The following is a 13,811-nucleotide window of genomic DNA, read 5'->3' as shown; positions in this document are numbered from 1 at the left end:
GAACAGATAAAGATCCCAGATATAAGCCTAAGCATATATGGTCACTTAAAATACATAAAGGAGTAATGGATATACAATGGAAAAATGACAGCCTCTTCAACAAGTGATGTTGGCAAAACTGTACAGTACATATAAGAGAATGAAACTGGATTATTGTCTAACTCCATACTCAGAAGTAAACTTGAAATGGATCAAAGACCTGAATCTAAGTCATGAAACCATGAAACTCTTAGAAGGAAACATAAGTAAAAATCTCTTTAATATAAACATGAGAAAATTTTTCCTGAACATATCTACTAGGGCAAGGGAAACAAAAGAAAAAATGAACATATGGGACTATATCAAACTAAAAAGCTTCTGTACAGAAAAGGACACCAACAGCAGAACAAAAGGCATCCTACAGTATGGGAGTATATATTCATAAATGACATATCCAACAAGGGGTTAGCATACAAAATATATAAAGAACTCAAATGTTCAACACCCAAATATCAAATAACCTTATTAAAAAATGGGTGTAGGATCTGAACAGACACTTTCCAAAGAAGAAATTCAGATGGCCAAAAGGCACATGAAAATATGCTCCGCATTGCTAATTATCAGAGAAATGCAAATAAAACCACAATGAGATATTATCTCACACCAGTTAGGATGGCCAACATCCAAAAGACAAGGAACAACAAATGTTGGCGAGGTAGTGGAGAAAGGGGAACCCTCCTGCACTGCTGGTGGGAATGTAAACTAGTTCAACCATTGTGGAAAGCAGTATGGAGGTCCCTCAAAAAACTCAAAATATAAGTATCATTTGACCCAGGAATTCCACTCCTAGGAATTAACCATAAGAATGCAGCAGCCCAGTTTGAAAAAGAAATATGCACCCCTATGTTTATCGCAGCACTATTTACAATAGCCAAGAAATGGAAGCAACCTAAGTGTTCATCAGTAGATGAATGGATAAAGAAGAAATGGTACAAATACACAATGGAATATTATTCAGCCATAAGAAGAAAACAAATCCTACCATTTGCAACAACATGGATGGAGCTAGAGGGTATTATGCTCAGTGAAATAAGCCAGGCAGAGAAAGACAAGTACCAAATGATTTTCCTCATTTGTGGCATATAACAACAAAACAAAACTGAAGGAACAAAACAGCATCAGACTCACAGACTCCAAGAAGGGACTCACAATTACCAAAGGGGCAGTGTGGGAGATGGTAGGTGGAGAAGGAGGTAAAAGGGGATTGAGTGGTGTTATGACTGGTACAAATGGTGTGGGGTGGTCACGGGAAAACAATGTAGCACAGAGAAGACAAGTAGTGACTCTGTGGCATCTTACTATGCTGATGGAAAGTGACTGTGTGGGGTGTGTGGGGGGGACTTGATAAAATGGGTGAATGTAGTAACCACAATGTTTTTCATGTGAAACCTTCATAAGAGGAAGTCTTCATATCGATGAAGCCTTTATTAAAAAAAAAAACTTTACAGCAACACCCACAAAAAAAAGAAAGGAATAGAGACTAAGAAAGAAGTGTATTTGTGAGTGTAAGAACAGCATGCGAGATAGCATGAAGTCACCAACTATTATTTTTTTATTCCATAGCTGTTTTCTTTCTATTTCCTCACCTCTAGAACCCAGTTTCATGCTTAACTTCTATTCACCAAATCAGCCCTATCCTCCTCCCAGCCAGCCTTGCAACCAGAAATCCTGGAAGTACCTGTTTGCCATCTGCACCCAAGACACCAGCCTTGCACACCAGCAGGGGGCCCACCAGGCCAGAATTTGTATCTCTTACTGGATCTGCAGCAGAAAAGTATATCCAGGTGAGACAGGCAGGATCCTGAGCAGCGGGACCAGCATGTGGGGGTACTGTCCAGCGATACGTTACTTTCTCAAAGGGCTTGGCCACCATGGCATGGTGGGATGAGCCTGCAGGGAAAACATGGGACTCATTTATTTACAGTGGCTAAAGTGAGCATCATTAGTTTCAAACAGCAGAAGTAGCAGCAATAAGGACTTTTAATACCAAAAAGGATCATTGGTAGGTTTCGAGAGACTAGTTTGGTCTCTGGTTCTACTGCTCCTTGTTATTTGAACTAGGGAACTTTAAATCTCCCAGTTTATAATTTTCCAAACTTATAGTACCTAAGTATTAAAAGGGCCTTTAAAACTTATTTGGAACACCCCTCACTTGAAAGCACACATTCATCTGCTCTTATATCTCTACCTCTGTTTAAAAATCTCTAGCAATGGGAGATTCACTAACTAATATCATAGCCTGTTTCATCTCTGAATGGTTCTGATTGTGGAACACTTTCTCCTTTCTTTATGTGTGCATGTATGTGTGGATGTGCTTATGTTATGTATTTATGTGTGTATATATGTAAAAAACACTAAGGTTAAATTTTCTGAAAAGGACACAAGTCATGTTCAGACAATGCACAGAAATTTTATTTAAAATTTACAAATTTATTAGAAATCAAAAAAGTACAAATGAAAATAGCTAGATAATATCTTGCCTATCAAGTTAGGAAAATTTTACAAATTATAATAATCAGGGCTGGGGAGAAGTCACTCAGATGGCATCTACTCCTTTCACTAACCTGTAAAGAGGGTAAATGTAAATGAGAATATTCTTTCTAGGAAAAATGTTAACAAAATGGATCAAAAGCATTAAGAAGGTTCATACCCACAAAAAAATAAGACCTTCAGTACTGAAAACAACGTTCAACCTAGCGCAAATCAAAAGAGCTGAGTTTTGTTGTTTACCTAAAAGACGGAAATTTTGTTAAATATTAAAATGGATGCTCTATGCTAGTGAAATTATAAGAAAATTGGTCCTTCCTCTTAGCTACTGTTGATGGAACTCCAAATGGATGTGACTGGAAATTTTTCTGGAGAGCAATTTGGACATAGATAACCAAAAATTTTAATGTGTGTACCATCTGCTACAGAACTCCACATCTTAAATATATATTCTGAAGAAATAATCATAAATGTGTTCAAGGAAGCATTCAGAAGGTAGTATAATTTAGAATGGTTTAACTTATCTATTCTTTATTTTCTTTTTTTTCTTTTTGTATCATTAATCTACAGTTACATGAAGAATATTATGTTTACTAGGCTCCACCTTCACCAAGTCCCCCCAACATACCCCTTCACAGTCACTGTCCATCTACGTAGTAAGATGCTGTAAAATCACTACTTGTCATCTCTATGTTGCACAGCCCTCCACGTGCTGCCCACCACACTATACATGCTAATTGTAATGCCCCCTTTCCTTTTCCCTGCCCTTATCCCTCCCTTCCCACCCATCCTTCCCAGTCCCTTTCCCTTTGGTAACTGTTAGTGCATTCTTGGGTTCTGTGATTCTGCTGCTGTTTTCTTCCTTCACTTTTCCTTTGTTCTTACACTCCATATATGAGTGAAATCATTTGGTACTTCTCTTTCTCCACCTGGCTTATTTCACTGAGCATAATCCCCTCTAGCTCCATCCATGTTGTTGCAAAAGGTAGGATCTGTTTTTTTCTTATGGCTGAGTAATATTCCATTGTGTATATTTACAACATCTTCTTTATCCATTCATCTACTGATGGACATTTAGGTTGCTTCCATATCTTGCCTATTGTAAATAGTGCTGCGATAAACATAGGGGTGCATCTGTCTTTTTCAAACTGGGATGCTGCATTCTTAGGGTAAATTCCCAGAAGTGGAATTCCTGAGTCAAAAGGTATTTCTATTTTGAGCATTCTGAGGAACCTCCATACTGCTTTCCACAATGGTTGAACTAATTTACATTCCCACCAGCAGTGTAGGAGGGTTCCCCTTTGTCCACACCCTCACCAACATTTGTTGTTGTTTGTCTTTTCGATGATGGGGATCCTTACTGGTGTGAGGTGATATATCATTGTGGTTTTAATTTGCATTTCTCTGATGATTAGTGATGTGAGCATCTTTTCATGTGCCTGTTGGCCATCTGGATTTCTTCTTTAGAGAACTGTCTATTCAGCTATTCTGCCCATTTTTAAATCAGATTATTTGCTTTTTGTTTGTTGAGGTGTGTGAGCTCTTTATATATTTTGGATGTCAACCCTATATCGGATCTGTCATTTATGAATATATTCTCCCATACTGTAGGATAACTTTTTGTTCTATTGATGGTGTCCTTTGTTGTACAGAAGCGTTTTAGCTTGATATAGTCTGACTTGTACATTTTTGCCTTTGTTTCCCTTGCCCGGGGAGATGTGTTCATGAAGAAGTCACTCATGTATATGTCCATGAGATTTTTGCCAAGGATTTTTTCTAATAGTTTTATGTTTTCATGACTTACATTCAGGTCTTTGATCCATTTCGAATTTACTTTTGTGTATGGGGTTAGACAGTGATCCAGTTTCATTCTCTTGCATGTAGCTGTCCAGTTTTGCCAGCACCATCTGTTGAAGAGACTGTCATTTCCCCACTGTATGTCCATGGCTCCTTTATCATATATTAATTGGCCATATATGTTTGGGTTAGTGTCTGGAGTATCTGTTCTGTTCCACTGGTCTGTGGCTCTGTTCTTGTGCCAGTACCAAACTGACTTGATTACTGTGGCTTTGTAGAAGAGATTGAAGTTGGGGAGCGAGATCCCCCCACTTTATACTTCCTTCTCAGGATTGCTTTCGATATTTGGGGTCTTTGACGGTTCCATATGAATTTTTGAACTATTTGTTCCAGTTCATTGAAGAATGCTGTTGGTAATTTGATAGGGATTGCATCGAATCTGTATATTGCTTTAGGCAGGATGGCCATTTGATGGCATTAATTCTTCCAAGCCAGGAGCATGGGATGAGTTTCCATTTGTTAGTGACCTCTTTAATTTCTCTTAAGAGTGTCTTGTAGTTTTCAGGTCTTTCACTTCCTTGGTTAGGTTTATTCCTAGGTATTTTATTCTTTTTGATGCTATTGTGAATGGAATTGTTTTCCTGATTTCTCTTTCTATCAGTTCATTTTTAGTGTATAGGAAAACTACAAATTTCTGTGTGTCAATTTTGTATCCTGCTAATTTGCTGAATTCCAATATTAGTTCTAGTAGTTTTGCAGTGGAGTGTTTAGGGTTTTTTATGTACAATATCATGTCATCTGCAAATAGTGACAGTTTGACTTCTTCTTTACCAATCTGGATTCCTAGTATTTCTTTGATTTGTCTCATTGCCATGGCGAGGACCTCCAGTACTATGTTAAATAACAGTAGGGAGAGTGGCTATCCCTGTCTTGTTCCCGATCTCAGAGGAAAAGCTTTCAGCCTCTCGCAGATCAATATGATGTTAGCTGTGGGTTTATCACATATGGCCTTTATTATGTTGAGGTACTTGCCCTCTATGCCCATTTTGTTGAGAGTTTTTATCATGAATGGATGTTGAATTTTATCAAATGCTTTTTCAGGGTCTATGGAGATGATCATGTGGATTTTCTTCTTCTTTTTGTTGATGTGGTGGATGATGTTGATGGATTTTCGAGTGTTGTACCATCCTTGCATACCTGGGATGAATCCCACTTGGTCATGGTGTATGATCCTCTTGATGTATTTTTGAATTTGGTTTGCTAATATTTTGTTGAGTATTTTTGCATCTACATTCATCAGGGATATTGGTCTGTAGTTTTCTTTCTTTGGTGGGGTCTTTGCCTGGTTTTGGTATTATGGTGTTGTTGGCTTCATAGAATGAGTTTGGAAGTATTCCCTCTTCTCTTTTTGGAAAACTTTAAGGAGAATGGGTATTATGTCTTCTCTGTTTGTCTGATAAAATTCCGAGCAAATCCATCTGGCCCGTGGGTTTTGTTCTTCGGTAGTTTTGTGATTACTGATTCAATTTCATTGCTGGTAATAGGTCTGTTTAAATTTTCTGTTTCTTTCTGGGTCAGTCCTGGAAGGTTGTATTTTTCTAGGAAGTTGTTCATGTCTCCTGGGTTTTCCAGCTTCTTAGCATGTAGGTTTTCATAGTATTCTCTAATAATTCTTTGTATTTCTGTGGGGTCTGTCATTATTTTTCCTTTCTCATTTCTGATTCTGTTGATGTGTGTTGACTCTCTTTTTCTCTTAATAAGTCTCATTAGAGGCTTATCTCTTTTGTTTATTTTCTCGAAGAACCAGCTCTTGGTTTCATTGATTTTTTTTGTTTTATTCTTCTCAATTTTATTTATTTCATCTCTGATCTTTATTATGTCCCTCCATCTGCTGATCTTAGGCCTCATTTGTTCTTCTTTTTCCAGTTTCGATAATTGTGATGTTAGACTATTCATTTGGGATTGTTCTTTCTTCTTCAAGTGTGCCTGTATTGCTATATACTTTCCTCTTAAGACTGCTTTTGCTGCGTCCCACAGAAGTTCGGGCTTTGTGTTGTTGTTGTCATTTGTTTCCATATATTCTTGATCTCTATTTTAATTTGTTCATTGATCCATTGATTATTTAGGAGCATATTGTTAAGCCTCCATGGGTTTGTGAGCCTTTTAGCTTTCTTTGTGCAATTTACTGTTAGTTTTATGCCTTTGTGGTCTGAAAAGTTGGTTGGTAAGTTTTCAATCTTTTGGAATTTACCGAGGCTCTTTTTGTGGCCTAGTATGTGGTCTATTCTGGAGGATGTTCCATGTGCACTTGAGTAGAATGTGTATCCTGTTGCTTTTGGATGTAGAGGTCTATAAATGTCTATTAGGTCCATCTGTTCTAGTGTGTAGTTCAGTGCCTCTGTGTCCTTACTTATTTTCTGTCTGGTTGATTTGTCCTTTGGAGTGAGTGGTGTGTTAAAGTCTCCCAAAATGTCTCTCTGGTTTCTATTTCATCAATTGCATTCTATTTCCTCCTTTAATTCTGTTAGTATTTGTTTCACATATATTGATGCTCCTGTATTGGGTGTATATATGTTTATAATGGTTATATCCTGTTGTTGGACTGAGCCCTTTATCATTATGTAATGTCCTTTTTCATCTCTTGTTACTTTCCTTATGTTGAAGTCTATTTTGTCTGATACTAGTATTGCAACACCTGCTTTTTTCTCTCTGTTGTTTGTATGATATATCTTTCTCCATCCCTTGACTTTTAATCTGTGCATGTGTTTGGGTTTGAGGTGAGTCTCTTGTAAGCAGCATATAGATGTGTCTTGCTTTTTTATACATTCTATTACTCTGTGTCTTTTGATTGGTGCATTCAGTCCATTTACATTTAGAGTGATTATATGAAGATATGTACTTATTGACGTTGCAGGCTTTAGATTCGTGGTTACCAAAGGTTCAAAGTTAGCTTGTTTACTACCTTACTGTCTAAAATGACTAGATTATTGAGCTATTACAAACACAGTCTGATGATTATTTCTCTCCCTTCTTATTCCTCCTCCTCCTTTCTTCATATGTTGGGTATTTATTTTATTCTGTGCCCTTTATAGGAGTGCTCCCATTTAGAGTATTCCCTATAAGATACCCTGTAGAGGTGGTTTGTGGGGGGCAAAATCCCTCAACTTTTGAATGTCTGGGGATTGTTTAATCCTTCCTTCATATTTAAATGATAATCGTGCTGGATACAGTATACTTGGTTCAAGGCCCTTCTGTTTCATTGCATTAAATGTATCATGGCATTCTCTTCAGGCCTGTAAGGTTTCTGTTGAGAAGTCTGATGATAGCCTGATGGATTTTCCTTTGTAGGTGACCTTTTTTCTCTCTCTGGCTGCCTTTAATACTCTGTCCTTGTCCTTGGTCTTTGCCATTTTAATTATAATGTGTCTTGGTGTCATCCTCTTTGGGTCCCATCTCTTGGGTGTTCTGTGTGCCTGCGTAGTCTGAGCAATTATTTCCTCCCCCAGTTTGGGGAAGTTTTCCACAATGATTTCTTCAAAGACACTTTCTATCCGTTTTTCTCTCTTTTCTTCTTCTGGTACCACTATAATGTGGATATTTCCTTTTGGATTGGTCTCACAGTTCTGTTAATATTGATTCATTCTTGAAGATCCTTTTATCTCTCTCTGCATCAGCTTTTATGCATTCCTGTTCTCTGGTTTCTATTCCATCAATGGCCTCTTCCATTATGCTTATAAATCCTTCCAGAGTTTGTTTCATTTCTGTAATCTTCCTCCAGACATCTGTAATCTCTCTCTGGACGTCATCCCTTATCTCTTGCATATTTCTCTGCAGCTCTGTTAGCATGTTTAAGAATTTCATTTTGAATTCTTTTTCAGGGAAACTGGTTAGGTCTGTCTCTGCAGATCCTCTCTCAGGTGTTGTCTGAACTATCTTGGACTGGACTAAACTTTTTTGCCTTTTCATGGTGATAGCAGTGGATGTAGGCAGGTTACAGGTGTGTCAGCTGGGAGAAGAAAGTTCTTTCCTGCTTGCTGGATGACTTGCCCTCCTCTGCTGCCTGTGTCAGTTAACTGCACTCCTGGAGCAGTCACCAGGTTAGTCCCCTAAGCTGCTGTGGTCGGGGTCTCTCAGAGCAGCACGGAGCCCTGCAGGGAATGGCAGGCATCCCAGGTGTGCTCCTCCATGTTAGTGGCACCCCTGCCGGTCAGCTATGTGCCAGTAGCAGCCTTTCGTTCTGGCCCAGGTGGCTGTGCATTGGGCTGGGATTCCGGTTGGCTGCGGGGAGCTTGCCTGCTCCCTCTGGCTCTGCTTCAGGTGCGCCCAGGGCTCTAACTAGCGGGCTTCTACCGGGCTTCCCTGGCTCCACTGATGCCAGTGCATGCAAGCCACACCTGGCCTGTTCTGTCACTGCCACTTCAGGCTTGCACAAGCCTCTCCTGGTCCCCTCTGGTGCTGTTGGTGCATATGATCTGCTCCCGGTCCCTTTCGACCCTGCTGCTCCTGGCACACACTGACACTCTCCCGCTACTGGGCCAGTGTGTCAGGGTCTGAGCCAGTTGGAGGAACGACTGGCAGGCTGCTTAGTGCTGTGAGGGGCTTCAGAGCTGCACTGCCTCCCCAGGGTTTAGGGTGCCTAAGGTTCCCTGGTATTCCCAGCTGCTGGCTAAGTGTGCCGGGATGACTTTGTCCAACTATGGGGTCCCTGTCTCTTTAACACTTGCAGAAAGCACTCGCTTTTCTTTTGTCTCAGGGGTGCTGGTTGTGGGACCTGCCCACAGGTTTTGCTTTTCCATTTCTCTAATATTCAGCATCCCGTGCACCTTGTGTCTGCGCTCCAGGTGTGGATTCCTAGAGCTGGTTGTTTAGCAGTCCTGGGCTTTCACTCCCTCCCCGTTCTGACTCCTTTCTTCCTGCTGTGTTCTGGGGTGGGGGAGCATTCAGGTCCCACCTTGCCATGGCTTGTATCTTATTCCCTTTGTGTGATGTTGAGTTCTCGCAGATGTAGTTGTATCCTGGCTGTTGTACTGCATCCACTGGTGTCTCTTTTAGGAATAGTTGTATTTATTGTATTTTCATAAATACATATGTTTTGGGGAGGAGATTTTCTCTGAACTTCTTACACCACCATCTTCCCATGATCCTCTAACTTATCTTTTCTTATTTAACATAACAAGGTAGTATAATTTAAAATTGTATAACTTGTCTTTTCTTTTTTTTCATAATTTTATTTTGGTATCATTAATCTACAATTACATGAAGGACATTATGTTCACTAGGCTCACCCCCTCACCAAATTCCCCCCACATACCCGTTCACAATCACTGTCCATCAACATAGTAAGACATTGTAAAATCACTACTTCTCTTCTCTGTGTTGCCCCCTTTCTTTTTTCCCACCCTTATCCCTCTCTTCCCACTCGCCCTCCCCAGTCCCTTTCCCTTTGGTTGCTGTTAGTCCATTCTTGGGTTCTGTGCTTCTGCTGCTGTTTTGTTCCTTCACATTTCTTTTGTTCTTATACTCCACATATGAGTGAAATGATTTGGTACTTGTCTTTCTCCGCCTGGCTTATTTCACGGAGCATAATGCCCTCTAGCTCCAGCCTTGTTGTTGCAAATGGTAGGATCTGTTTTTTTCTTATAGCTGAGTAATATTCCATTGTGTATATGTACCACATCTTCTTTATCCATTTAGGTTGCTTCCATATCTTGGCTATTGTAAATAGTGCAGTGATAAACATAGGAGTGCATCTGTCTTTTTCAAACTGGAGTGCTGCATTCTTAGGGTAAATTCCTAGAAGTGGGATTCCTGGGTCAAATGGTACTTCTATTTTGAGCATTTTGAGGAACCTCCATAATGCTTTCCAGAATGGTTGAACTAATTTACATTCCCACCAGCAGTGTAGGAGGGTTCCCCTTTCTCCGCATCCTTGCCAACATTTGTTTTTGTTTGTCTTTTGGATGGTAGCCATTCTTACTGGTGTGAGAGTATACCTCATTGTGGTTTTAATTTGCATTTCTCTGACGACAAGTGATGTGGAGCATCTTTTCATGTGTCTGTTGGCCATCTGAATTTCTTCTTTAGAGAACTGTCTATTCTGCTCCTCTGCCCATTTTTTAATTGAATTATTTGCTTTTTCTTTGTTGAGGTGTGTGAGCTCTTTATATATTTTGCATTTCAACCATTGTCAGATCTGTCATTTATGTATATATTTTCCCATACTGTAAGATACCTTTCTGTTCTATTGATTTTGTCCTTTGCTGTACAGAAGATTTTCAGCTTGATATAGTCCCCTTTATTCATTTTTGCTTTTGTTTCCCTTGCCCAGGGAGATATGTTCAAGAAGAGGTCACTCATGTTTATGTCTAAGAGATTTTTGCCTATGATTTTTTCTAAGAGTTTTATGGTTTCATGACTTACATTCAGGTCTTTGATCCATTTCGAATTTACTTTTGTGTATGGGGTTAGACAGTGATTCAGTTTCATTCTCTTGCATGTAGCTGTCCAGTTTTGCCAGCACCATCTATTGAAGAGACTGTCATTTCCCATTGTATGTCCATGACCCCTTTATCGAATATTAGTTGACCATATATGTTTGGGTTAATGTTTGGAGTCTCTATTCTGTTCCAGTGGTCTGTGGCTCTGTTCTTGTTCCAGTACCAAATTGTCTTGATTACTGTGACTTTGTAGTAAAGCTTAAAGTTGGGGAGTGAGATCCCCCCACTTTATTCTTCCTCCTCAGGATTGCTTTCGATATTCAGGGTCTTTGACGGTTTCATATGAATTTTTGAACTATTTGTTCCAGTTCATTGAAGAATGCTGTTGGTAGTTTGATAGGGATTGCATCAAATCTGCATATTGCTTTGGGCAGGATGGCCATTTTGATGTTATTAATTCTTCCTAGCCAGGAGCATGGGATTTGTTTCCATTTGTTAGTGTTCTCTTTAATTTCTCTTAAGAGTGTCTTATAATTTTCAGAGTATAGATCTTTCATTTCCTTGGTTAGGTTTATTCCTAGGTATTTTATTCTTTTTTATGCTATTGTGAATGGAATTGTCTTCCTGATTTATCTTTCTATTAGTTTATTGTTAGTGTATAGGAAAGCCACAGATTTCTGTGTGTTAATTTTGTATCCTGAAACTTTGCTGAATTCTGATATTAGCTCTAGCATTCAGAGTGGAGTCTTTAGGGTTTTTTATGTACAATATCATGTTATCTGCAAATAGTGACAGTTTAACTTCTTCTTTACCAATCTGGATTCCTTGTATTTCTTTGTTTTGTCTGATTGCCGTGGCTAGGACCTCCAGTACTATGTTAAATAACAGTGGGGAGAGTGGGCATCCCTGTCTTGTACCCGATCTCAGAGGAAAAGCTTTCAGCTTCTCACTGTTCAGTTTGATGTTGACTGTGGGTTTATCATATATTGCCTTTATTATGTTGAGGTACTTTCCCTCTATACCCATTTTGTTGAGAGTTTTTATCATGAATGGATGTTGAATTTTGTGGAATAGTTTTCCAGCATCTATGGAGATGAACATGTGGTTTTTGTCTTTCTTTTTGTAGATGTGGATGATGTTGATTGATTTTCGAATGTTGTACCATCCTTGCATCTCTGGGATGAATCCCACTTGGTTATGGTGTATGATCCTTTTAATGTATTTTTGAATTTGGTTTGTTAATATTTTGTTGAGTATTTTTGCATCTATGTTCATCAGGGATATTGGTCTGTAGTTTTCTTTTTTGGTGTTGTCTTTGTCTGGTTTTGGTATTAGGGTGATGTTGTCTTCATAGAGTGAGATTGCCAGTATTCCCTCCTCTTCTATTTTTTGGAAAACTTTAAGGAGAATGGGTATTATGTCTTCTCTGTCTGATAAAATTCCAAGGTAAATCCATCTGGCCCGGGGATTTTGTTCTTTGGTAGTTTTTGATAAGTGTTTCAATTTTGTTTCTGGTAATTTGTCTGTTTAGATTTTCTGTTTCTTTCTGGGTCAGTGTTGGAAGGTTGTATTTTTCTAGGAAGTTGTCCATTTCTCCTATGTTTCCCATCTTGTTAGCATATAGGTTTTCATAGTACTCTCTAATTATTCTTTGTATTTCTGTGGGGTGCATCGTGATTTTTCCTTTCTCCTTTTTGATTCTGTTGATGTGTGTTGACTCTCTTTTCTCAATAAGTCTGGCTAGAGGCTTATCTATTTTGTTTGTTTTCTCGAAGTACCAGCTCTTCGTTTCACTGATTTTTGCTATTGTTTTATTCTTCTCAATTTTATTTATTTCTTCTCTGATCTTTATTCTGTCCCTCCTTATGCTGACCTTAGGCCTCATTTGTTCTTCTTTTTCCAATTTTGATAATTGTGACATTAGACTATTCATTTGGGATTGTTCTTCCTTCTTTAAATACTTTCCTTTTAAGACTGCTTTTGCTGTATCCCACAGTAGTTGGGGCTTTGTGTTATTGTTGTCATTTGTTTCCATATATTGCTGTATGTCCATCTTAATTTGGTCATTGATCCATTGATTATTTAGGAGTGTGTTGTTAAGCCTCCATGTGTTTGTGAGCCTTTTTGCTATCTTTGTACAGTTTATTTCTAGTTTCTGCCTTGCAGTCTGAAACGTTGGTTGGTAGGATTTCAATATTTTGGAATTTACTGAGGTTCCTTTTGTGGCCTAGTATGTGGTCTATTAGCAAGAATGTTCCATGTGCACTTGAAAAGAATGTGTATCCTGTTGTTTTTGGATGTAGAGTTCTGTAGATGTCTATTAAGTCCATCTGTTCTAGTGTGTTATTCAGTGCCTCTGTGTCCTTACTTATTTTTTGTCTGGTGAATCTGTCCTTTGGGGTGCGTAGTGTGTTGAAGTCTCCCAAATGAGTGCATTGCATTCTATTTCCTCCTTTAATTCTGTTAGTATTTGTTTCACATATGTTGGTGCTCCTGTATTTTGTGCATATATATTTGTAATGGTTATATCCTCTTGTTGGACTGAGCCCTTTATCATTATGTAATGTCCTTCTTTATCTTTTGTTACTTTCTTAGTTTTGAAGTCTATTTTGTCTGATACTAGTATTGCAACCCCTGCTTTTTTCTCTCTGTTGTTTGCATGAAATATCTTTTTCCATCCCTTGACTCTAAGTCTGTGTATATATTTGTGTTTTTGGTGAGTATCTTGTAAGCAGCATATGGATGGGTCTTGCTTTTTTATCCATTCTATTACTCTGTGTCTTTTGATTGGTGCATTCAGTCCATTTATATTTAGGGTGATTATTGAAAGGTATGTACTTATTGCCATTGCAGGCTTTAGGTTTCTGGTTACCAAAGGTTCAGGGTTAGCTTCTTTACTATCTTACTGTCTAACTTAACTTGCTTGTTGAGCTATTATAAACATGGTGTGATGATTCTCTATTTCTCTCCCTTCTTATTCCTCCTTTTCCCTTCTTCATATGTTGGATGTTTGGTTCTGTGCTCTTTTTAGGAGTGCTCCCATCTAGAGAA

At 38.7% G+C, this 13,811-nt stretch overlaps 1 protein-coding gene across 3 annotated transcripts in view; it reads right to left on the bottom strand.

Moving 5' to 3' along the window:
* HEPH (hephaestin) overlaps positions 1 to 13,811 on the bottom strand; it is a 123,781-nt gene that overhangs the window by 83,779 nt on the left and 26,191 nt on the right. For all 3 annotated transcript variants that reach the window (XM_037017061.2, XM_037017063.2, XM_037017064.2), the window contains exon 9: positions 1,718 to 1,929. In XM_037017061.2, coding sequence (XP_036872956.1) covers positions 1,718 to 1,929 — 212 coding nt within the window. The remainder of the gene's footprint in view (positions 1 to 1,717; positions 1,930 to 13,811) is intronic.

Source organism: Manis javanica, chromosome X, assembly GCF_040802235.1.
Source record: "Manis javanica isolate MJ-LG chromosome X, MJ_LKY, whole genome shotgun sequence".
Classification (NCBI taxonomy): Eukaryota; Metazoa; Chordata; class Mammalia; order Pholidota; family Manidae; genus Manis; species Manis javanica.
The sequence above is the reverse complement of the archived record's forward strand: the minus strand, read 5'-3'. Positions and strand labels throughout refer to the sequence as shown.